General features: G+C 37.6%; 1 protein-coding gene across 3 annotated transcripts in view; it reads left to right on the top strand.

Annotated features, from left to right (window-relative positions):
* Positions 1-26,570, top strand: part of RELN (reelin) — a 530,126-nt gene that overhangs the window by 205,138 nt on the left and 298,418 nt on the right. For all 3 annotated transcript variants that reach the window (XM_055133703.1, XM_055133707.1, XM_055133712.1), the window contains exons 4-6: positions 2,653-2,723; positions 19,739-19,771; positions 23,924-24,002. In XM_055133703.1, the coding sequence (XP_054989678.1) occupies positions 2,653-2,723; positions 19,739-19,771; positions 23,924-24,002 (183 nt within the window). The remainder of the gene's footprint in view (positions 1-2,652; positions 2,724-19,738; positions 19,772-23,923; positions 24,003-26,570) is intronic.

The following is a 26,570-nucleotide window of genomic DNA, read 5'->3' as shown; positions in this document are numbered from 1 at the left end:
TATTTATATTTAAAGATAATTATATTTAATATAAATTTAATACCTAACATAATGCATATTTATAATATGCTGCATGTTTCCATAGAAGTTTTAAAGTAAGTGATATAATTCAGTAAATTCCTGTGAATTTCCATAACAATATATTCAGAGTACGTTTGCCATTACTAATCTAAGTCAAACCCTGGGAGACATATAGCAGATATCTCATAGGACAAAGCAATGGAGTTCTATACTATGATGTTATTTTGCAAATCCTTAAAATTACTCACTTTGCATATACCCAGGGTTGGATATTTTTTGTACTTAAGGATTATCTCAGAAATGTAAAGACTTATAAAGAGAGTAACACACCTGGTGATTAGATGTCAACATGTATCCCTACAGGAGTATCCTGTGTAGTCCTACAGGAATCACACAGTGGCATGGCTGATGTTGGTCTGCATTGCTCTTTTATAAGGTGGAGAAGAGTAAAGCTGTGTGGAGCTCTGGAGCGTGTTGGTGGAAATGTGATAGAGGTGGGAGGGAACTACAATGAGCTGACTAGGTGTTTTGATACTCACAGTGCTCTGGAGAAGGGATAAAGAGAGGTGGGAGTTAGAAAGACAAGCCCCATGGAGTTGTTGGTCAAATAGCCAAGATTCCATCTGAAGTCAGAAGAAATGTTTGTCTAAAGAGATTAAGTTAATGGCATAGCTGTGGGCTGACACATTGGATTAAAGCTCACAAGCAGCATGATTTTCTGCATTTTTTTTTTACGTCAGTGGTACTATTAGTAGTGTGTGTGATCTCCATAGTTCTTGTCTTCGTTGAGATTATTTGAATGGTCTATTCAGGTACTTAAAATTCCCATGTTTCTTCTGGACATAAGCCTGTGAAAGGTTATTAGTTTGTCATCTAGGTTTATGCCTTAGATTTGCCCTATATTTAAAGCTTCTCATTTTAGTTTGCTAAAAGCAAAGAAAAACCTATAAACATATGTGAATCTATTTAGAGTTATAGCACCTGTTTCTCTGTAATTTTGATAAAGGGCTGAACCTCACATTGTGCAAGTTGAAGGCTGTATAATGATACTTTTCTCCATTTATATTTTCCTTTTTATCTTTATTCTCACCTTAAAAATTCTCAGTAATATACCATTGTGTATATCAAAGTATATATGTATATATATGTATGTGTATAAATATATATGTATATATATTAGTTCCACCCTAAAATATGTTAGTTTGGGGTGAACCACTCACTAACACCAGCATAGCTTAGTTTATCAGATTTATTTTGCGAATTGGGTCCTGGAGGACTGATACTAGTGTTAATAATAACTTATTGGAGTATAGAAATCAGAAAAGTCTGTAGCATGAATAGGGAGTCATATGTACATGGACACCAGTCCCGGAAATGCTGGGAGCCGTGAGCTTCTACTGAACCCGTCAAAGTCGAAGATGTTGACTAAGGGTTGCACGTATGAAAGGAAATGTAAGGGCCAAACTTTGCCCTCCTGTGACCCAGCACAGTGCCTTGTACATAAACAGTGTGTAGTAAATGAAGGATGAATCAAATTACTCTTGTCCTATGATGGTTGGCTAGAACTAATGTTGAAATTCAATTTTTATAATTGTTATAAAGATTGTTTTACAAAAATTGTTATAAGATTGTTTTTCATGTGTGTGTGTTTGAATGTGTGTGTATGCATGTGTGTGTGTGTCTGTTTTGCATTGAAAATTGAATCCAGAGTCTCTCACATCTGAGGGTACTTTATTTCAGAATTATCTCTCTGGCTAATGCTAAAATGTATATTTAAATATATATATTTAGTAATTAAAAAAACTTTGTATGACAGTTTTTCTAAAATCAGGCTTCTTAAGAGGAATATGAGTTTTCTATTTTAAATTAATCTAAATAATATATTTTGTTTCCCCAAAATCCTTTTCAAGTAAAAATATCTTATATATAAGACACAAATAATTTGTGCTTTGATAAGACAGTTACTATTAAAGCCATTGAATAACACATTTGCTGCAAGGATGTTATTGGGGTATTTTTTCTTTTCACTAATCCATGTGCACAGCTCTGATTAGAAGAGTAAAAGATGTACATGTCCTTCAAATGAATTAAACCCAGTAGGGGGAAAAGCTATATGTTATTATGACAGAGATTGTTATTATGAAGTCTCTGAATAATTCTTTTAAAATATTCTAATATAATTCTGTCTCAATTCTCCATGTATTGTGATTACTATTGATTTCAGAAAAAACACATTAAGAATATCTTTGTTCAGTATTAATATCATTATTGCGGCACAAAACATTTTCTATCAAAGTATCCTGAAGAAGAATTTAATAAATCCCCTCTCCATATTTTTTCTTCCATCTAGGACTTGCTTGCATTTTCTGTTTTGGAATAAGTCCACAGATGTCACAATATCTGTATAAAATAAAAATAGGACATGATTTACAACTCAGGTGCCTTGGTTCTTAAACCAAGAAGAGTAAAAAATAGAGTCAAAGACTTGACTCTATTCACATTCAAGTACATTCATTTTTTCTTAGAAATCATATCCATACAACATTTTAAATGAGGTTTTTCAGAAGCTAGAAAATACATTTATCAAAATTGTTACAAGATTTTGATTAACCTTTTTCTGTTCTTTTCTAGGGCTACAGCAACACACAGGGGTCAGATTATCTTCAAAGATGCTTTAGCACAGCAGCTGTGTGAGCAAGGAGGTAAGAATTATCTCTGATTGCTCCATATTGATTATTTCCAAATTATTTTTAGTAGGTCCCATTTCTACATATTGAGTAAGAATTTCATTATTCATATTTGATCATAATGCTTTAAACAGGTCTGAATTAACCTCTTCATGATGCTAGTAATCTTTTATTAATATTGATAAGGATATGTAAAACATAGAAAAATATTTATAAAAATGCTGAATAACAAACCAAGTAGGGATTATTTCTTCATTTCTCATTATTTTTTTCTGAATAAGTTACTTTTAGTTATCCTGGAAATATAAATCTTAGTAGTAATTTTAGAATTCTATGAAAACAAATGTGATTAATTTCCTACTTCAATTTTTTATCAACTTTCTTGACAGTATTTGTTGCTTAAATATTTTCTGATATTATATGGAGAGATAGTACAGCAGTTGGGCATTTGCCTTTCCCACGGCCGACCCGAGTTCGATTCCTCCACCCCTCTCGGAGAGCCCGGCAAGTTACCGAGAGTATTGAGCCCCCACAGCAGAGCCTGGCAAGCTACCCGTGCGTATTGGATATGCCAAAAACAGTAACAATAAGTCTCACAATGAGAGACGTTACTGGTGCCCGCTTGAACAAATCAATGAGCAGTGGGATGACAGTGACAGTGATATGTGCTCTATGTGCAGTAATCTTTTTTTTGGGGGGAAGGGGGTGTCACACCCGGCAATGCACAGGGGTTATTCCTGGCTCTGCACTCAGGAATTACTTCTGGCGGTGCTCAGGGGACCCTATGGGATGCTGGGAATCAGGAACCCGGGTCGGCTGCGTGCAAGGCAAACACCCTACCTGCTGTGCTATTGCTCCAGCCCTTCTATGTGCAGTAGGGCTTGTTGCAACTATGTACACTAATAATTTCCAACTTGTGCCATTTTGGATACATTGGCTGTACAGCATTCTCATATTTTTCTTTTTTAGAGTCATAGGCTTTTTTAACACATACTCTTGGCCACACTCATCTCTTACAGTTACATATCCAACTATAACTTTCCCGAGCACACACAGATACACACACACACACACACACACACACACATACACAGTGAAAAGATGGAAACCAAAATCCATGTCCCCACACAGAGCTGTTCTCTTTATCTCCTCAGTTTCTACTCCATTTTGTGTCTGGTAGCACTTAGCACTTCACATAGACTTTTTTTCCTAAAAAGTAATAGATACCACCTTGGAGGAACTGCGCTTCTCAAGTGAAAGGACTCTACCTTGATGTTGCTTGATTTCCTAGTAATGAACTGATATAGTAACTGACATATGATAGTTGTTCAAAAAATGTTGATAGATTGAATACAAGCTAACCTCACCATATGTACATTTCTTGATTAAAGTATCTTGACAGTTAATATTTTTGGAGTCAGTAACCTTTGAAAATCCCAGGTTATTTTTGCCATTTTCAGGTTACATTATTATTTTTTTCTTTAAAGTGATTTTGGAGGTAAATTTTAAAATTCAAGAATAATAATCAATTCGTTAAAATGCAAAAATGTGATAGTCTTTGTAATAGGTCAAGAAATCTACTGCAATGTAAATCTTTTCAGATTACAAAGTCATTTTAATTACTGAAAATATAAAAATCCTTATAGCATTGAATAGCAATATTCTGAAAAAATGCAGTGTCAGAAAAAAAAAGACTGGTTTTGCTAATCTATTATTAACAAATAATTATTTGTTAAAATTTGTCATTATATAAAACTGATTTATTTTATGCCTGGAGTTACTGAATCTTTTCTATTGTAAATTAATTGATGGTATTGCTTTCATTTAAAATGAAAAGAAAAGGCAGGAAAAATTTGAAGAGAATTTAGAAAAAATTCTCAGGGAGGGAGGAAAAATCTTATATAATAATAAACATTATTTATATGATGGGGATATGTATGTTATTAAAAATGCTTTTCAGTCTATGACTAAAGGAAAAAAATTGAACTTTTTAGAAGCATCTCATCAATTGAAATCATATCAATCTATCCAAGAAAGAGGGGAAGGATTACTTAAGTGAGTGATGACTTCCTGCTGTCAGAAATAATAAGGAAAATAATTGGTGCTATAAACCATATATTTATTTTGGCCCCATCTACTTTTAATTAAGACATTAATTATCTCCTCAAATAAAACAACATAAATTTAACATAAAATAATTTCCTGTGCACTGGAAGAGGAAGAATACCTAATATATTTATTGGAGAGGACAGCATATATTGCCTCTCAACTACAATGTACTTTGTGGGTTTGTTGGTTTTGATTTGATTAACCGAAGTTAATTTTACTTTGTGGAGTTTGAAGTCAGTTAGTTTTGCTGGCTAAGCATCATTTGAAAAAGTATCATAAAACATATTAGTGATAGTTCAGGTATCTTTAATCTTGACCCCCTTTCCTTTACCTACACTTATTGAAGAAGTTCGAATTTCAAGCTGCAAATAATTTTCTTGCACCTGCAAGATTATCCTGGATCATTGAGCCAAATGTGAATATAAGAGTGAATAAAACCAATTTCCTGTGTTTGGGCTGGATCTTAAGTCACAGAGCAAAGAATCATAGGGAGAGGCTGGAGAGACAGTACAACAAGGCAGGTTACTGGCCTTGCACACAGCCAACCCAGATTTCATCCCTGGCACCACATACGGTTTTCTGAACACCTCTAGGAGTTACCCCTGAGCACAGAGCAGGGGGTAGGCCCCGACTAACTCCAGGTGTGTCCCCCAAACCAAAAAAAAACCCCAAAAACCATTGAATCATGAATACATAATTTGCGTGGCATTAGAAAAGGCAGAGGCAGCCAGGGAACCAGGAAAATAGGGGCAGAAACAGGAGAGGAATTTCCGTGCTTCCCATTCTCACTCATCTACCTCACATCAGGCCCCACTGCTGCCTTTTGGATGAGTGTCCCATACAGAGTTGTTACTATAAACATTCTCACCTGGAATGTGATGTTGTCATTTCCTGCTTAAAACCCATTGGTATTTTGTTTGGAGACAGTAATTAATAGAGTAAAATCCCTACTGCTTCACAAGGAAAATTCTTTACGTATATTCATTAATATGTGTATTTTTATGGGTAGATGCCCTGGTATATGGGCATCAGCCTCCACAACTGAGTTTGTCAAAGGAGTAGGAAAGAGTGCATTGGTGGAGGGATGTGGGCACTTTCATAGTGAGTGTGGTGTGGTGCCTAAATAAAAACTGGAATAAAAACTGGAAGGAAAGTGAAAAATACCTTTAAAAAATTAAACATTCAAAATTTCCAGCAACCACTGTTTTCACTGTACAGAATCATCACCACTGTCTTAACCCCCTGAGAACACCTTGGAAAGAAAGCATTTACTTGCGGTTCCCTCGTGAGAAAGAGTGACCATTGAGAAGATAGTGTGTGCTGGGCTGCGGCTGGGCCCGGCAGTGTACACACATCATGCTAGGGTCAGAATGCAAAGAATAATGGCATGTTGTATAGTCGTTGGCCTGTGAACTTCTTGGCATATCCCCTTCAAACACACACATTGATTATTTAGCAAGGCCAGATGGCTGGCTTAGCGGCCGACAGCAGTCATGGCTTGCAGTGCCCCTAAAGGGAGGCTGCCATTTATAAAACATGCTGGAGTTCTCTGTTGTGGGGTTGATGGAAGTGGATATAACCAAAGGCAAATGTTTTATGTCAGGAGGAAGGGGTCAGAGCAGAAAACCTTGGCTGCTTTCTGCCAGGCTCAGCAGTTTTTCTGCTGTTCATCACCCACAGAGCAGTAAGTGGCAGAAAGTGTGATTGTATTCCCTACAGGCCTTGGGATCAAGGTGGTAGGAGGTGGCTTTACTACCTTCAGACCCCAAATTCTCAGGAATTCTTTAATGATCTGTAATAAAGACTGGTGAAAGTTTATTTAAACTGTGAAATTAAGGATGGTAAAAATTCAGTAACCAAGTACAGAAAAGTGAATGAGGTATTTAACCTTCCTTTTTTTGTAGCACTTCTCTTTTGATGTGAGGTGAAAATATGTTTGTAACAATAGTGGTGGTTAGTTCACTGTATATACATATATGCATATCAAGATAGCCTGTCCGAGTCACACATCTAAAATATATCATTTTTATTTGTCAGTTATATCTCGTTAGTGCTGGGGCAAAATACCTTTGTACCCAAATAATATATAAACAGTTAATCACATTTACAAAAACTTTTCTTGACTAAATTTGATTGCCAGTAGCTTAGATTGGTAAAACGCTTCCCCAGTATTCTGAAATACCATATTTTTCAAAATTAGACTGCACAAGTCAGAAGCAACTAGTTGTTGGAAATAGGGTTTACTTGATCTGCTTTCAGTGTTAAAGTTAAAAATGATGAGTGATGTGATTTATTTGAATTTGCCTAATATTAATACTTTTATTTGTCAGAGACATCTGTTTTCCCCATGGCTATTTTATATTTAGATTTCAGTTTAGTAGTTCCAGCTGCTGTTCCTGACACCCCTGCACTTTGTTATTTCACAAAGGAAAGAAGATGAATTCAGAGGCTCAGGTTAAACCGTAGAGGATCCCCAGTGGAGCTTTAAGGTCCCACAAGCTTCCTGTAGAGAAGGAAGTGAAACCATTTGGGATTGGGAAGCAAAAATGTCTTCGGTGGTCCTGATTGCACAGCAGATTAAGGGGAATGAACGGCAAAGCTCAGGAGGCCAGAGTATACGTTTTTGCTACTGGCTGTAGGTGGACCTGAACACTTTTTTAATTTCCTGAAGAGTGGCATTTTGACTGGTGCTATTTATTCATAGGTGATTGAATATAGATTTAAACAGCTTTCTTTTCAGTTCTTGGAACTGAATGCCTTCTCACTTGACAGCTTTATCTAGTTCAAAGTCAAAACACTGAGATTTATGCCTAAATTCGACATTGAGTTCTTATGGATGCCAATACAGTTGCGCTTTTCATCCAAAATGCTAGATAGTCTGCAAGAGTCCCCTATATTTTGAAGGACAAAGCCTAGATCTGGATCCACGTAATTACTCAGAGGTGGAGAATAAAATGGTTATATAAGCATACATAAATTTTAATTTTATTTTGACTTGTGAAGTATTTTATGTATTAATCCAACTTGAAAAATTCATTTGTAATTATTACAGATTTTCCTGTGTTTTTAAGAACTGGAATTCATTAATGTTAACTCACAGATGTGTTGTGTCATCCACGGGCATGTGTAGCCACTGTACCAGTCTCAGGGGATTGTGTGGCAAACTAAGGCAGTTTCATATTGTATTCATAAGTAGCCTATAATTGCCCTAGAATAGAAATACCAAAACACATGCACAGAAGAAAAAAAAAATCCCTCAATGCAATGAAATTCTTCTCAGCTCTTCTGAACCGTTCCAGCGATTTGCCTCTACTTCCCAAGTCTTTACCATTCCTCTCTCCTCAAGTCTTGACCATCTTTGCTTTTCCTCTGACAATTTTCCCTCACACTCCCAACTTTTCCTTGAAGGAGCCATGTTTGTTCCCGACTGCTGCCAATGCTCTATAGAAATGGTGGTTTAAAGGTCATCAATCATCTGTTCGGTCCTAACCCAACAAAAGACTCTGGTCCTCATTTTACCTGACTTTAGGGCTTCTCTGTAACCTTAACTAGTTCTTAATATATGCATGTTTACATTCTGGAGTTGGCATTGATCCTGTCCTGGGGCTTCTTTTCAAAGTTTCACATAGTCTCTAGTGATCTCACTTCCAACTGTGATTTTTATCTACTGAATGTGCTCCCTTTGTTTGATGCCTACTCAGTCAGTTGCGCAAAATGACTGGAAGCATGAGGTTTGCAGCTGTATGCATCTGTTTTCAAAATTTTGCTCTGAAACTTTCTAGCTATGTAGTCTTTTTTTGAAAATTTATTTATTTATTTATTTTATTGAATCTTGAGTCTCAGTATCCTTATTGTAAAATAGAGAGTAATACCACCATGATTACTTTTTAGTCATTCCATAGCTTTCCTAAAAGCCTGACACAAAATTTGATGTCCAGAGGAACAGAATATAGTTTTTAGAATTAAATGCAATAATGTTGGGGGTCAGATCAATAGTGCAGTGGGAAGGGAATTCGCCTTCCACACGGTAGATCTGGGTTCGATCCTCGGCATCCCATATGGGCCCCCGAGAACCATCAGGATTAATTCCTGAGTGTAGAGCCAAGAGTAACCCCTGAGCGTTGCCAGGTATGACCCAAAAAAGAAAAAAAAAGCAATAATGTTGTACATAGGATAGTGGCTAACACATCTCTAAATGTAAGCTATCATTAGCTGTACATGCATCTATCTGAATGCCATTTAGGTGCTGTGAACTCAAAATATTCCAAAATGAATTTGTCTTTCACCCAAAATCTGGAGCGCCATTTATTGCAGTTCTGGTTAGTCACTTAATAACACACTTAATAAATTGTGTTTATTAAGAAATCATTAGATTTATTTCCTCATTATTTTCTTTCCTTCATGTCTATACCCAGTGTCTAAGACCAATACATTATATCATACCTTCTTAATTTTTTCAAACTAATATTTTATTTCCATATTTCTTTGGTTGAACCCTTTATACATCTGTCCGAATATTCTTTTAAAATTTGAACACAAACTTCATTTTGTAATTTTTAGCTCAAATCCTATAACTACATTAATTTTCCCCCACTTAACCTGGCCCTCCATGGTCTTGCCCTTCCTCTCTCTAGCCCCATCTTTGCATTTAGACTATGTGTGCATGCTGTAACTTACCCTAAACACCAGTCTCTTCGCCATCTGTAAAAAACAATGACTTCATCAAGCATTCAATCTTGTCCCCAGTTTCTCTATTCCTCCAGAATAACTTTTCTGTTAATTCCTCCTCCATCTTGCTGATAAAGTCTCACTCATTCTTAAAAATCCATCCCCAGTGTCTCCTCTTCTATAGTCATTTCTTTTATGATCACTCTACCCTAGACTTGGTAATTGAATTTGGTATTGCATTATGATGCATTAACTTCTCTATGTGAAATTCCTGCTACACTTTATACCCCTTTGATCCATAAGAACCTGAATTATTTTTATATCCCCAGAACTTTCACACAGTTCCTAGCATTTAAATGTTAGTTAGGGTCATGAATGAACCATACAGAGCATGTAGAAATTTCTAAAATTACCTGCTATTATTTTCTAGTTGATGGTTAGCATGTACCCCAGAAATATTTTTATGATACTACCATTATGGTCTCCTTCTATATTGGTGGACTTTGTTAGGGGTAGTCCCACAAAACTCACAGTAGGATGTGTTTTACAGATGTTGTTTGTTAAATTTATCAGTTCCCTTTTTAAGTAGTCAAAGAAGAAACTTTCCTCAAATTCCTTGTATGAAATAGTTTATTTTCTCCTAAACAACATATGTTTTTTTCACTTTATGCATTCTTCTCACAGCATAGTGAGAGACAAACTTAAAACCTCAAAGGATGCATCTTCTATAGTTCTCTTAACCAGATGTTTTATTTTCTGCCCTCATTTACTATCATCTTTGTTTTTTTTTTTTTTTGCTTTATTCTCTAGTTCAGTTGTCTTCCCTTCTTTTTGGTAAGTTGTCACTGTCACTATCACTGTCATCCTGTTGTTCGTCGATTTACTTGAGCGGGCACCAGTATTGTCTCTATTCCTCCCAGTCCTGAGATTTTAGCAGTATCTCCTTACTTGTCTTTCCCAATGATTGAGGCTCTTTCAGGGTCAGAGGAATGAGACCTATTGTACTGTTTTTGGCTTATTGAATATGCCATGGGTAGCTTGCCAGGCTCTGTATGTGCAAATGGGATACTCTCTGTAGCTTGCCAGGCTCTTTGAGAGGTATGTATAAATGAATTATATATTACTCTCTATGATTTGTTGCTTACTGTCTGAACTCCATCAAATATGGTGTGGTAATTATGGAAAATGGGTAGGAAATGTCTTTATAAAGTGGCCTGGTAAGCTACCCAAATTATTTTAGAACAAAGTAAATGATGCATTTTATCCTTGTGGATATAAAGGAAAGTGAAGAGTTAGGTAAAATAAACACATATATTCTCTAGTTCAGTTGTCTATAGCATATAGAAAGCTTCAGCAGAGACTAGTAAATAATCTCTACCTGTAGACTATGAGCTGGTTAAAATAAAGAATAGTAGGACTGGAGAGATAGTACAGTAGGTAGGGCACTTGCCTTGCATGGAGCAAACTCAAGTTCAATATCCGGCATCCCATATGGTCCCCTGAGCACTATCGAATAATTTCTGAGCCAGAAGTAATGCCTGAGCATTGCCATATGTGGCCCAAAGACAAAACAAAACAGAAGCAAAGAAACAAAACAGAGGAGCAAGGAAGATAGTACTGGGGTAGGGCATACATGTGCCTGACCCATATTTGATCCCTGGCATCACATGGCCCTCTGAGCACTGTTGGGTGTGGCCCTTGAGGTCCCATTCATTACCACCTGCATGACCCAGGTGAGCACCAGTCACTCCTGGGCTGGTTCTGGTGCTCCCCAGACTCAGGGGCCCGAGTATTCAACATTCAACTGTTGTCCCAGTTGTCCAAGAATTTTCAGGAGTGCCTCCCGGGACTACCAAGCACTACTTGGGTTGCCCCCAAACAAAAGAAGTAGAAAAGAGATATTTGTACATCTCTATCAAATTTCTGCTATTACAAGGCTCTTGGTTTTGTCCTCCTTTCCTACTTCTCCGCCCTGTAATTTTTATTATTTCCATTTTCTATGATATTGATGTTCCTGTTGGTTTTACTTTACAACTTCCATATGTTTTTTGTTTGTTTTGTTTTTGTTTGGGGGCCATACCCAGCAATGCTTAGGGGTTACTCCTGACTCTGCACTCAGGAATTACCCCTGGTGGTGCTCAGAGGACCATTAGGGATGTTGGGGATCAAAGTTAGGTTGGCTGTGTGTAAGGCAAGTGACTTATCCACTGTACTCTCTGACCTCATTTTTTTAAACTCATAAGTATTCATGTTATGTTATGAACATCATATCTTTACATTCTCAAAAGTCTAACACTTCTTAAAAAATTATAATAATGCTTTAAAAATTCAAAAATTTCAGGTGTTAACCCCTAAAGAGGATTTATATATATGTACATATATCTGTATCACTGTATCACTCATCCCATTGCTCATAGATTTGGTCCAGTGAGCATCAGTAATGCCTCCATTGCTAGACTTGTTGTTACTGTTTTTGGCATATCGAATATGCCACCGGTAGCTTGCCAGGCTCTGCCATGCGGGCGAGATACTCTTGGTAGCTTGCTGGGCTCTCCAAGAGGGATGGAGGAATCAAACCCAGGTCATCTGCGTGCAAGGCAAATGCCCTACCTGCTGTGCTATCACTCCAACCCCATATATATATATATATATATATATATATGTTAGATAATAAAATGAAATAATAAATATTGTAATAAATATGTGAAACTCGATATGCCAAAAACAGTAACAACCAGTCTCATGACGGAGACGTAACTTGTGCCCACTTGAGCAAATTGATGAGCAACAGGATGACAGTGATACAGTGACAATGATGTGAAACTTACAAAATAAAATGGTACTTTAAAAGATGTGACTGGGGGGTTCAAAGTGATAGTACAGCAGGTAGGGTGCTTACCTTGCATGTGGCCAATCTGGGTTGAGTTCCTGATACCATGTATGGTCCCCAGAACCCTAACAGGAGTGATGCCTGAACACTGAGGCCGAAGTAAGCCCTGAGCACCGCAGGTTTGGAAGGCCCCATCTATTTCAAGTGTTATAATACTTAGATTATGATTTTTCACTTAAACATTTAGTCACATATTATGCAAAGTTTTGAGAGGAAAAAAATATCTCCACAGAAAATGTGGTAGCATGAGAATGGCAAGGCAATGAGTCACAAGATTTAATGTTTAAAATCTCATTATTGACAACTCATGATAGAACAATTCTTACCTGTAAGAGTTCTCTTTCCCCCATTTGTGGGTTATAATGACATATTTTAATTTTGTTTCTATTACATTTATTTTAGAATGTGAGAGATGATAAGTTGTTAGAAGAAACAAATTAAATTGAGGTGGGAAATAGGGGAGGAAGGAAAGGGAAAAACACTTCCTAATATTGCTAGTTCTGTGTATAATTTAGCTGTCTTGAAATATTAACTAATCATTTATACTGATCATAAGTATATTCCTGAACATAGGGAGCACTATTTTCACTCTAAATTTATAACATTTTGGAAGCTTAATTAGCATACTTGAAGGTCAAATGGTGCTTTATTGTAATAAAATACAAAAAGTAATAAAGAAATTATTCCTGGGGAGATGAAAGTCTAGGTTCACAGCTCATTAAATGGAAACTTCACAGACTGTGTCTAATTTGTCATATTTAGCTTTGGAAGTTTCATATATTTGAATTTCAAATGAGGTGAAGGGATACCTGAGGCAAAACTACCTAAGGCCTTTGAATTCTGAAATGATTCAGGGTTTATAGTTCCTGTAACATAATACCTTTATTATGTAAGAAATCTCTGTGCATTTATATATATATACACACACACATATATATATACACATATATAGTTTGCCTTTATTGATTCGCCAAAGTAATCATTCTGAGTTATTTAGAGACTGGACAAATAATTGAGCAACCTTCACATACATTGATAAGAGAAAAAAGTTAGCATAAATTTAATAATAGTATACATATATTTTGTACGAATGAGAGACATTTAGAAAAATTGAGTAACACACCAACTGGTCTTACATGCTGTCTTTAAATAATGTAGCTAACAGAGAGGACCTTGAGAAGGGGTGGTACATTAGGAAGGTTATGGGAAAGGCAAGAAGATTTAAACTCTACCTTTTTATCTTCTTTTTCCCCTGGGAAACACCTTTGAGGAAGATGTTTCTATGTCAGTATCTCTTTTAAAAGTGGTCTTCATCGTGTTTTAGAGTTCTTTCCATGAAATTAACCTTTTGTCAAAGGCATATTTTGTGGTGGCCAATTTTTTAAATTTAATTTAAAAAGAATATGAGAAAGAAGAAAAAAGGGTGTATCTTTTTGGAGAAGGTAAACAAAACCTTTGTCTTTTTAAATGTGCTTTTTCTGAGTTGCTTTGATCTTATGAATTGCTGGTGGGTTCAGCTTTGGGAAGAACATGAAAACACGTACTGCTTTTTAAGAAATGAAGCTTCTCTTTCAGCATGCAATTTATCTCTCGGACACAACATGTTGACATGACAGTAAGAAAAATTTCTGCTCCAATTTAATACTGACAATCACATAATGACCCATGTTTATGATAATTGCTAAAAATAAAAACCACTGCTATTAAAATGTGATTAAGAAAGCACCACTGTGAGTTCCAAGATCCAAGTGAAATCATGAAAGCTAATATGAAACTGGAGGTGTTTACTTCTTGTTTTAATTTATAGAAACTTTCTGATCATCCAGATCCATCTGCAAACTTCAGCTGATATTCTTTTGCCAGAGTTGTAAGGATTAACTCTTATTTTGTACAAGAATTTTCTTATGTCTCTATTTCCGCCATTTTTGTTGAGGTACTGAAATATATAATACTGTTTATGATAGCTTCACATATGCATTGTTCCCACAGCACACCCACCATCAGAGTGGCCTCTTCCTTCCACCAGTTTCCCAAAAGACCCCTCCCATACAGCCACTCTCCCTCTGGTCACTTCAGTTCTGTAGACTATCAGATCTGCAGCCTTGAGCAATTTGTTGCTCCCTTTATATACCGTGTTCTCTGTCTGATCCTTTCCTGACTGACTTTACTCAAATTATGCCCTCTAGTTCTATCCACATAGTGGCAAATTGTATGACTTAATCTTTTCTTAAGCCTCATAGTATTTTATTGTGTGTATATATGTACATATACACACATGTATATATATGTACATACATACATATATATAATAAAACTTCATGATCCATTTATCTAGAGTTGAATATTTGGTGTTTTCATATTCTGGTTATTGTACTTATCACAGCATGAGCATAGGTATGTATGTATCCCCTCAAATTAATATTTTTATATTTTAAGGGTGTATGTCAGTAAGTATTATTGCTTGGTCTTGTGGAAGTTCAAGTCTTGTTTTGTTTAGTTTTGGGGCCACACCTATCATACTCAGGTCTTATTCCTCGCTATGCACTTAGGGATTACTGCTGGTGGTGCTCAAAGGGTCATATGGAGTGCTGGGAATTGAACCTGGGCTGCAAGGCAGTGGTGCCCAGCCCACTGTAATATATCTCTATTCCCTCTAGTCTTACTGTTTGGAGAAATCTTCATTCTGCTTTCCATAATACTCAAACCAGGTGACATTGCCACCAGTAGTAGAGATGTGTGGAGAAAGGACAAATTAGTAATTATGATCTGTTAGATACTAAACAATTGAAGACAATAGAGAAAATATAGTTATTGAAAGATAATGTTCACAGAGTATCAAATATTCAGCAATCAATATTTAATATTGGATGTGTTTTTGCTGGTTTTTTTAGATCACAGTGAAGGTCAGATTAACTCATACTAGGTGAAAAATAATGAGCTATTAAAAAAAATCCACCTCTACCTCCCATCTCCCACCAAAAATAAAGATATCTCTGAGGACTGCACCTGAGACTCCTGTGACTCTAGAAATAGCACCAACACGCAGTGTTGTTAATATCTAAGGGCTAAGTGCTTTTTTCTCATTTACTTAAAAAAGTGTCAGTACCCACTTTTTCTGCATTACTTTAATTTGTGTGTGTGTATGGGGAGCACCTCAGTGGTGCTCAGGGCCAACTCCTGGCTCTGCGCTCAGGGATCACTCCTGGTGGGCTTCGGGGAACATATAAGATGCTGGGGATTGAACCTGAGTTGGACACGTGCAAGGCAAGTGCTCTACCACTGTACTTTCTCTCTGGTCCCCCTGCCTTATTTTTAAAAAGTTACTTTGTTTAAATATATCAAGATCCATGTTATTTTTAGGTAAAATTTGGTATAGAATTCACTCATTTTCATGTTGGGCCTACTCAGTCTTTAGTTGTGAATTGCTTGTTTTAATATGAATAGTCTCTTTGCAACTATTAAGTTGCACATAATAATATTTGTTTTTCACCAGTCCCTGGCATAATTGTATTTAACAAATTTGCACCTGTACGGAGTTCTCATATTCATTCCTTCCAGATATTTTCAATCTTTATCCTCTGCTAGTGTATAAAGATGAGTAAACTTTTTCAAAAATAGTACAATTAAATAAAAAGAAATTTCTGTTAGCAGCATTTTTTTCCTAAGATGATAAACTTTTTTTTTTTTGCTTTTTGGGTCACACCCGGCGATGCACAGGGGTCACTCCTGGCTCTGCACTCAGGAATTACCCCTGGCGGTGCTCAGGGGACCATATGGGATGCTGGGAATTGAACCCGGGTCGGCCGCATGCAAGGCAAATGCCCTACCCGCTGTGCTATCGCTCCAGCCCTAAGATGATAAACTTTAAGGAACTTTCTAAAAGCAGAAATTCAGACATTTATGCTTCTTTTCTTTCAACATTACCTCATCAGTTAAAAAACCAATTTCATATCTTCTTTGAAACTTAGTCTGTGAAATTTCACCAAAATACATAGCCAATCTTCACAAATCTTATTAGCACCCTGGCAACTAGGAAAGGTTCAAGCCTAGAATATTATGGAAGCATTTTTATTATGGTTTGTGGTTTACCAAAACAAATATTCTAGGTGTGTTCTGATAGGTCCAAAATAACTTGTAAATGTTGCTTCTCTATACATATGTGTATATATGTAATGAACAGCAAAAGGAATATGGAAAAAGTAAATACTAAGTAAACGTTTGTTTCTCTATACATATGTGTATATATGTAATGAACAGCAAAAGGAATATGGAAAAAGTAAATACTAAGTGTGCAGTTATGAGTTAATTTTGCACTAATAGAATGTTTATCATCTACCAAGTATGAAAATATTGAAAAAAATTATATTATGCTTAAGTCTTCAAAAGTTCCTTTTGTCTCATTTATTTGCTGTTAATATGTGTTTCACTAATGATATCACTGATTTTTATCTACAAATACTTTATTTACTAAATTTTTAAAAGGCACCAATTCATGTTAATTTATGTTGGTAAATTTTAAAGTGACGTTTCAACTAAAAGCAAATCAGAATATGGCCAGGGATGTGACTGAAGAGCGTGTGTCCTTTGAAGCCCTGGGCTCAGTCCCTGACACCACATCCCAACACCCATTAGCTGTGGTCACTGCAACAAGAAGGAGTCAGAGTATGCACTGCCTTCATTCTTCATCTTTAGGATTTCTAAGAATATGGAGGCTTTACAAGAATCTGTTGTGGTCCTTAAATTTTGTTGGTTTCCTTTTTTTTTTTTTTTTTTGGATTTTTGTGTCACACCCGGCAATGCACAGGGGTTACTCCTGGCTTTGCACTCAGGAATTACTCCTGGCAGTACTCAGGGGACCATATGTGATGCTGGGGATCAAACCCGGGTAGGCAGTGTGCAAGACAAACACCCTGCCTGTTGTACTATTGCTCCCGCCCCCTGGTTTTTTTTTTCCTTATATATTTATGTTGCTATTATTGAAATTTATGACTTAAAAACTATTAGTATTTATAGGTTAGGTGAAACTGTAACATACATATCACCCAAGTGCCAGTATCCTTCCACCATCTCCGCAAGTTCCTTTCCTTCTGCTCTCCACATCCCACCCCGCCCCCCATCCCTGGTGCCCTCGGTTTGTTTAAGGGTTAGAATCCAAGGGTTTGTACCATTGGTTATTGTCTGTTCCTTGCTTTGTGACTTTATACACCACATGTGAACGAAATCATCCACTATTGTGTGTCTTTCTCCTTCTGACTTATTTTGCTTAACATAACATTCTCTAGTTCTTTTTTCTGTTTTGTTTTGTTTTGTTTTGTTTGGGGGCCACATCTAGTTGTGCTGAGGGATTACTCCTTGCTCTGAACTAAAGGATCATTCCTTTAGGAGGTAGGCTTGGGGGACTTTGGGGACCATATGGCTTAGGGGAGCAACCTGGGGGGTCAAACTCTGGTTGGCCACATGCAAGCAAGCACCCTGCCCACTGTGCTATCTCTCCATGCCTGATATCCTCTAGTTCTGTTCATGATATAGCAAATGCAAGACTTCCTCTTCTGTTTTTTCACCAGTGCTCTAGATGCATATTTTTATATTTGTGCCACTTCATTTTTCATACCCTATATTGTCCCTGCATGACTGGGACATCTCTGATTCTACCATCTTCTGAATAATGATTTCCTTTTATTTAAAATTTTTACTAATGAATCACTGTGAGGTACAGTTACAAAGTTATGAACTTTTGTGTTTGCATTTCAATCATACAGTGATCATTTTCCCATCCTTCCACCAGTGCCCATTCTCCTCTACCAATGTTCCCAGTATCTCTCCCATCACCCCCACCCCATCCCCTATGCCCCCACCCTGCCTCTGCGGCAGGGCATTCCCTTTTGTTCTCTCTTCTTTTGGGTGTTGTAGTTTGCAATAGAGGTATTGAATGGCCTTCATGTTCGGTCTGTGATCTACTTTCAGCACGCATCTTTCAACCCGAATGGGTCCTCCCGACATCCTCTACTTGATGTTCCCTTCTCTATCTGAGCTGCCTTTCCCCCCAGCATATGAAGCCAGTTTCTAAGCTGTGGGGCAGACCTCCTGGTTCTTATCTCTACTACTCTTGGGTGTTAGTCTCCCACTCTGTTATTTTATATTCCATAGATGAGTGCCATCTTTCTATGTCTCTCTTTCTGACTGATTTCACTTTACATGATACTTTCCATGTTGATCCACTTATACGCAAATTTCATGACTTCATCATTTCTAACAGCTGCATAGTATTCCATTGTGTAGATGTACCAAAGTTTCTTTAACCAGAATAATGATTTCCTTTTATCTAGTACAGATCACCCTCTTTGCTCCTGTTCAGCATTGTTCAATAGGAGTTTGATGCAAACCACATGTATAATTTTAAAGCCTACTAGTCACATTTAAAAACACAAAAATAGGGAATTTTATTGATGTATTTTGTTGAACACAAAATATAAATTACTAGACATTAAATATAGTTATTGTAAAATTATTAATGATATATTTTACATTTTTGTACTATGTAACTATGTATTATACACACTATGTAATTTTGTACTATGTAATTGTGTATATTTTACCCTCAGGATGCATTTTTTTAAAATTTTATTGAATCACCCTGAGATAGTTACAAGCTTTCATCAGAATGCATCTTAAGTATTAGAATACTTAGTTTTACTAAGATTTTATAATTGAAGAGTAAATTTATATATCCAACTATTTATTACCTACATAAAGTTCTTATTTTTAATTTTTTTTAATCAGCAACATTTTTAAGACCAGACATATGTAGGTAAAGAACTAAGTCTGGGACACACTTTATTTAACCCTGATAACAAAGCACATATGTTTCCAAAACACATTTGTCCAAGTAAATTCATTCATAACTTCTCAGAAAGGGTTTTGGTGTACTCATTAATAATCGCATTTATATGTTGTGTACCAAGGAAACCTGTGTAACAAATAACTGTTTCGTGTGTAAGAGAGTCTACTTTTCATTATGATAGTAATTTATTACTTCATAATACATTATCTAAGGGCTATGGGCACGGCTCTTGCCTTGCACTAGCTGATACAGGTTCGATCCCCAGAACCTCATACCAACCCCTGCACACTTCCAGGAGTCATCCTTGAGCACCACTGGGTATAGTTTCAAAACAGCAGCAACAACAGTAAAATTAAATAGAACTTATAATCTTATGAGACTGTTAGCATTTTCCCCCTACCCCTTCAAAATGATGCTAGCCTTTATACTGTGACCAAAATTTTGTGATTCTGTTTGCGACTGTTCATAATTAAACCATACTTTTGTCACTAATTAACCATCTCACTCTTTTCCTCTCTCCAGCCCCAACAGAGGCCACATCACACCCACACCTAGGTGAGTATTTAAGATTTTTTTGGTCACTAACCTAAATATGAGATTTGCTTGTTTTACTCTCTGGCTGTATGTGCAGATGATAAAGAGATGAGGAAAGTAACTCTGACCTCTCTGGCTGCTACTCATTCACTGGAGTTAGTTAAACTCAGGACAAGCTGCTTATGCTCCAGGGTAGAGCCTCAGTGGGGAGACCGTGCTGTCTCGTCAGCTCTGTGCACGTACTCCCCTTGGCATCCCATTACGTATGTTCTTTTGAGAGTGATCCAGTGCTGAGTTTCTCCACGAGCTACTTTAGAGCTATTTTGGAGCTACTTTAGAGCATGAATAGAACCCAGAGACAGTACACGCTGCCGTGAGTAGCACGGTACTCACGGTACTCACTTCACTGTGGAAGAACAGTGAAGTCATTTTTAGGTTTGGAATTTCGGCTCAGATCAGACAACCATGGAAATGACACTAATTTTTAAAGAACTTAGCTTTATTTACTGGCACTTTGCAGCTGTTAGAAAAAAGGAGGTCAAGAATTTTGTAGTCAAGTGGATGGGCATGAAAAGTTTCATGCTGAGTGAAATGAGTCAGAAAGAGAGAGACAGACATAGAAAGATTGCACTCATCTATGGTATATAGAATAACAGAGTGGGAGACTAACACCCAAGAACTGTAGAAATAAGTACCAGGAGGTTGACTCCATGGCTTCGAGGCTGGCCTCACGTTCCGGGGAAAGGTCAACTCAGAGAAGCGATCACCAACTACATTGTAGTCGAAGGCCATGTGGGGGAAGGGAGTTGCGGGCTGAATGAGGGCTAGAGACTGAGCACAGCGGCCACTCAACACCTTTATTGCAAACCACAACAGCTAATTAGAGAGAGAAAACAGAAGGGAATGCCTTGCCACAGTGGCAGGGTGGGGTGGCGGGGAGATGGGATTGGGGAGGGTGGGAGGGACGCTGGGTTTACGGGTGGTGGAGAATGGGCACTGGTGAAGGGATGGGTTCCCAAACTTTGTATGAGGGAAGTATAAGCACAAAAGTGTATAAATCTGTAACTGTACCCTCACGGTGATTCTCTAATTAAAAATAAATAAATTTAAAAAAAGAAAAAAATAATAATAAATTAAAAAAAAAAAGAAAAATAAAATCTCTGCCTCTCAGATTTTTCATGATCTTTCCACGTGGGAAAGGGTTGTGTAAGGGTTAAAAGTGTAGGTTGGGGTGCCCAGCTGCCTGCATTTAATCTCACCTTACTATATGACACTAAGCGTGTCAGTCAACCATCTTGGGCCTCAGTATCCACACCCATAAAACAAAAGTAATAGAGATACCTACCTCCTAGAGTTGTTATGAGTATTAAGTGAACTCAGATTTGTGAAACGTATAGTCACTAATTTAATAGTACTTGGAAATTAATATATAAACGAATGACCATTAAAACCTACTCAGGCCTTTTGTAAAACATTCTTTAGAAAACCAAGATTGCTAAACTCACACTTCTCATTTATGTCAGTGAAGACCTACTTTAAAAACAACTTCCTGCAGTGCACTATTTATTTTATGGGATTGAGAAGAAGCCATCTCGCTGGCCCTAGCTTTTTCAGATGTCTCTCTTTGTGGGGGACTTGTAGACAGGTCAGTTGTTTGTCTCTTGGGTTTTCCTTTTCAATCTGTATATCCAATTAATTTCTTTTTCTCTTTGGAAAAAATTCTGCCTTGAGAAGCTCTGCTTTGATGTAATGCTACAGCTCGGGGCTCCTCTCTTTTGGCTGATGAGCACCAGGGCTCAGAAACATCCCTTCTGGCACTTCAGGCGGGCCGGTGACCCACTGTGGCCGAGCTGAGACTTTGCCAGGTTGGGTATTTGAGAGAGCTGTACCCTGCAGGCATTTCAGCCACTGCATCTAATCACTCAAAGGAATCATTAAGTCACTCCCACGCACAGAATACATCACAGCTCTCTCTTCCGCTCAAATCTATATTCCTCTGTGACGATGCCTAAGGCTTTGAGTCTGAGGAGTCATTCCTCTCAATACATGCTGATTCACTGGCCTTCTGGACAGCAGAAAGTGGCAATGTCACCAAAGAGAATTTGAAAGTATGTTTCCTAATATTGGAAGGTGATTTTAGTTACTCAGTGAGTTCAGTGAATTTTATATGTCTGTGAGCAGGGAAGAAGGGGTGTGAGGGGAGGATATTTGGAAGGGATAGAAATTGACACCTTTGTAAAGAATAAAATTGGAAGCTCATCAGATCATAGAATTTTAAGCTTTTTATCAAGAATATTTAGTTCAAGCAAAACTGTAAAGGATCCAAGAATTGTTTTTGTTGTTGTTTCAGGGAAGAATTAATTTTAATGTAAAAAGAAACCTACCTTTCCAAATACACCATGGCTATCATGGTGAGAGGTGTTTGAGCACTTATTTATTTTTACAACTCAGGTAGAAAGTTATCCTTTCTTAGCTAGGCTTAAAATTGGGCCCACCTCACTTTGGTGGTGGTGAAATTGCATCAGACTGTCCTAGACAGTAACAGTACTGTAATCATGTTATCTTAACAACAACAACATCAAAAAGCAACTTCTTTAAATTTTTCATTAACTGACTTCATAGATGGCTATAAACTTGTTTTTATTTGAATGCCCTCTATATTCATTGAAAATATTATATACTCTTCAGTTCATTGACAGTTTTTTTGCTCTTAGCACAACTTCTTCTAGTGCTTTTTTTGCGCCGACCCAGGTTCAATTACTGTGTCCCTCCCGGAGAGCCTGGCAAGCTACTGAGAGTATCCCACCCGCATGGCAGAGCCTGGCAAGCTACCCGTGGCGTATTCGATATGGCAAAAACAGTAATAAGTCTCACAATAAAGACGTTACTGGTGCCCACTCGAGCAAATCGATGAGCATCAGGATGACAAGTGGTACAAGTGATACAAGTTCTGAACTACACCTGGCAATGTTCAGAGCTTACTCCTGGCTCTGTGCTCGGGGATCACTCCCAGCAAAGCTTGGAGGACCAGAGATCAAACCCAGGCCGGCCCTATGGAAAGCAAGCATCTTTCCCATTGGGCTATCTCTCCAATTCCTTCTTACAAATGGATGTTTAGCTCCTCTGCTGTCAGAGAAGATGAAATTATTCCATGTGTAGCTACGTGAATGGCCCTGGAGGGTTTCACGCTGAGTGAAGTCAGCCAGGAGGAGAGAGTCAGATGCAGAATGGTCTCTCTCAGATAGTGGAATACAAAAACCCATCCTAGGGGAACTATGAATGGTTCAAAGCAGCAGAATCTAAGAACTGCTCAAGGAATCATGCTGACCAGAGCAGTGCAACTTGGGGAATGGGATGGGAAAATCTAGAGGAGGGGGAGATTGAGAGATCACCCAGGGACCCCTAGACAATGACAGAGGGAAACAGGCTCTCCAGTGGAGGGTGTGGTGTTGGAATATTGTATGCATAAAACCCTCTCATTGACGGCATTGTAAAATTATAAATCACAGTGGCTAAAATAATTTTTAATGTGTGTTCAATACTATCTCAAGTAAACTGACAGTATGCTTAAAACTAGGGATGACTTGCTGCATGCCTTCTCACTGCTAACATGATTTTATTTGCAGCCCTAATAATCTTAAAATTTTGCCATTCTTGCTCAAAGGGGAAAATGCTAGGTATATTAAATTTTTTAAATGGAAAATGAATGAATATAGGGAAGAAGAGTAAGCGAGGGAAAAAGGAATAGCAAGAAACAGAAAAGGAAACAAATTAGTAAATATCAGCAAATAGCCCAAACTTTTCATTCCTTCACCTCTCTGCTGTTAAGTGAGTTAGACACTGAATTTGTTCTGGGGGTTGAGGGCTATGAGAAGCCGTCTACTTGTCCTTGCAGGTTAGTGCTAGCTTTAACCTTACTGACTACTGATACTTTTGTAGGGTTATTTTTGGAGAACTCTGTCTAAAGAGCAGCGCCTTTATCCTGCTTCCTTAGCAGTTTAGGGCCAAAACAAATAAATACAAAAGCTGCTTATTTAAAATTTGATTTTAATTTAAAATATTGTCATTCCTCAAAAAATTAAATATCATTATTCTCACAAAAGCAGCACATTGTCTTTTTTTGCTTAATAACTGTTACAGTCTAATTATTTTCTAAACATTTTTTTCTTTTAGCCGAAATACATAGTGACAGTATTATCCTGCGAGATGATTTTGACTCCTACCACCAACAGGAATTGAACCCAAACATATGGTAAGTTACAGGAATGTGTCTCTCTTGGTTTCCTTAATAGAAAGGAAGGTAGGAAGGAAGAAAGGGAGGGAGGAAGAAAGGGAAGGAAAGAGGAAGGGAGAGAGGGAAGGAAAAATAAAATGATGCTGACTGTTAATGTAGACTATATAATTTTTAAAAGAATTTCTCCATGAATTGAATCTACATGATTCATGATTTGAATTGAATTGAATCTACATGATTCAGTCATGGAGTTTGAATAGATTTTTGTTCCAACTGTAGCAATTCCTTACATTGAGAACATTCTCTCTCCCTCCATCCCTCCCTCTCTCCCTTTCTCCCTCTCTCCCCCTCTCTCCCTCTCTTCCTCTCTCCCTCCCTCCCTCCCTCTCTGTCTCTCTCCCTCCCTCTCTGTCTCTCACTCTCTCTCTGTCTCTCTCTGTCTCCCCCTTCTGTTCAGGTATTCCAAATCTTGGTTCAGCCTTGGGAAGTTTTAGGAATCCAGGAATTTGTTCATTGCTTTGAGGTTTTATGGCATGATTCTCAAAATAATCTCTGAATTCCTGAGATAAACCAGAAATTTCTGTGGTTTTTGTTGTGATGAGAAAGAGAGAGAGAGAGAGAGAGAGAGAGAGAGAGAGAGAGAGAGAGAGAGAGAGAGAGAGAGAGAGAGAGAGAAAGCGGAAAAGTAACTGCCATAGAGGCAGGGTAGGGGCGGGAGGAAAACTGGGCATATTGGTGGTGGGAAATGTACACTGGTGTAAAAAACTAAAGCACGCCGAGGGGCGAATGCACTCGCGGGCTCTCCGGGCAGCTTTGTCTCACCACCAGCGTTCGGTGCTCTGGAACCGCAGTGTGTGGACTGGATCGGGATGGCCGGTGGTCAAGGACAGGCGAAGGAAGAACGAGGACCAAGCTGGTTGCTGATTAGTTACCGTTTATTCAATCTTCAATCTTTCTCATTTCCCGCACTCCCAGCTCCGGCCTCTCTCTGGATCTACTCTCAACTGTTGCCTCCCTCTGGCTTCTCTCCTTGTCTCTCTCCCCTTGCCCTCTAGCCTACAACAGAACACTAAGAAAGAAGCTACAAATAAACAAAGAGGAATAGGAGCACTGTAACGGGAGTAACCCAATAAACCTAAACTACTGAGGCTATGTTATCCTACAGGATGGGTGTTGGGGAAAAATAACCAAAAATAAAACTAGTTAAAAAAAATTTTTAAAGAATTTAAAAGAGAAAATATTATGCTGGGGGAGGAAGGTGGTAGAGTGATAGTGTTGCGCGTGAGTTTTGGATCCCCAGTCAAGGAGAGACCAAGTCTACACACAATAACGCAAAAGCAAAAGAACTTGATTGCTAGCTTGAGCTAGGGTCCACGTCTTATCCAACGCAGTGGAGTCTTGACAAGGACCCCGAGCCCAAATCACAAGTGGTTTATATAGGTTTCAAAGTTAAGAAGCGGGTTATATGCGGGTCTATTTTCAGTGTTGGTCCTATGGTGACAGTGGTCAACAATTAGACAATAGTTTCCAGTAACAGTAACAGTTTCCAAGTAGGGTAAAGTGACCCCTCACAACCTGCCAGACCCAACTGACCAGTTCCGTATCTGGGCAAGTTATTCAACTGGAAGTTTACTAGAAACTACAAGTCCTATCTCTGGGAAACAGAAACTTAGGCTTAGTCAAAACATCAGGTTAGCTGTAGCCTGTCTCAGCATTAATCTTGCTTTCACAATAAATAGTACAGAGGGCAGGGCTCTTGCCTTGCATGCAGCCATCTCTAGTTCATTTTCCAGCACCCTGTATGGTCCCCCAATCCCCACCAGGAGTCAGACTTGAGTACAGAGCCAGGAATATACCCTGAGTACTGCCAGATGTGGCCCCAAACCAAAAAATAAATAAGTTATGATATAATTAAATAAATTGTGTTATAATGGCAAGTAGAGAGAATATTAGTGCATTTGTACTAGGCTGAGGAACTTGTTCTGTCTTTTTGAGAACAAAATAAAAATCTACAAAGTGAAATAAACAAAAATTATCATAATAGACAGACTCATAAATTCATAACTTAATGCCATTTACTAATTTACCAATACCTCTCTTCCTTATGAATCTTTCCTAAATATAAATTTCTTTAAATAAATTTAAAAATTTTAGTAGGAAATGGCAAAAAAAATCCTTAGCACTGCTTTTACCCAGGATATTTTCTCTACATCCTTCAAGATTTATATTGGCCTATCCCATTAATATAGTTATCAGATGATTTGTTTCTTTCAAGGCAAGTTCATTTCTGTCAAACAAATTCATATTCTTCATTGAGTTTTCTTGACAAATACAAAATGTGACTGTTATGTAGTTCAAATTCTGTTTTTTTTAAAAATCAATAAAATGTGATTGATTTTGCTTCACCCATTTTCATGACCGATCTGATGATACATGATTTCTTGGCCAAAGTTATGGATTTTATGCTCCTTTTACTTCAGCTATGATTTTTCTTACTTAAAAAACAACCCTTTCATTAACTTTAAAAGGCACATACTTTTTACCTTTTATCTCTTAGACTTCAGAGTTCCTTTACTTTTTCTTTTT

The sequence above is a fragment of the Sorex araneus genome, chromosome 1, assembly GCF_027595985.1.
Source record: "Sorex araneus isolate mSorAra2 chromosome 1, mSorAra2.pri, whole genome shotgun sequence".
NCBI lineage: Eukaryota > Metazoa > Chordata > Mammalia > Eulipotyphla > Soricidae > Sorex > Sorex araneus.
Note: the sequence above shows the minus strand (reverse complement) of the source record. Positions and strands in the feature narration are given on the sequence as shown.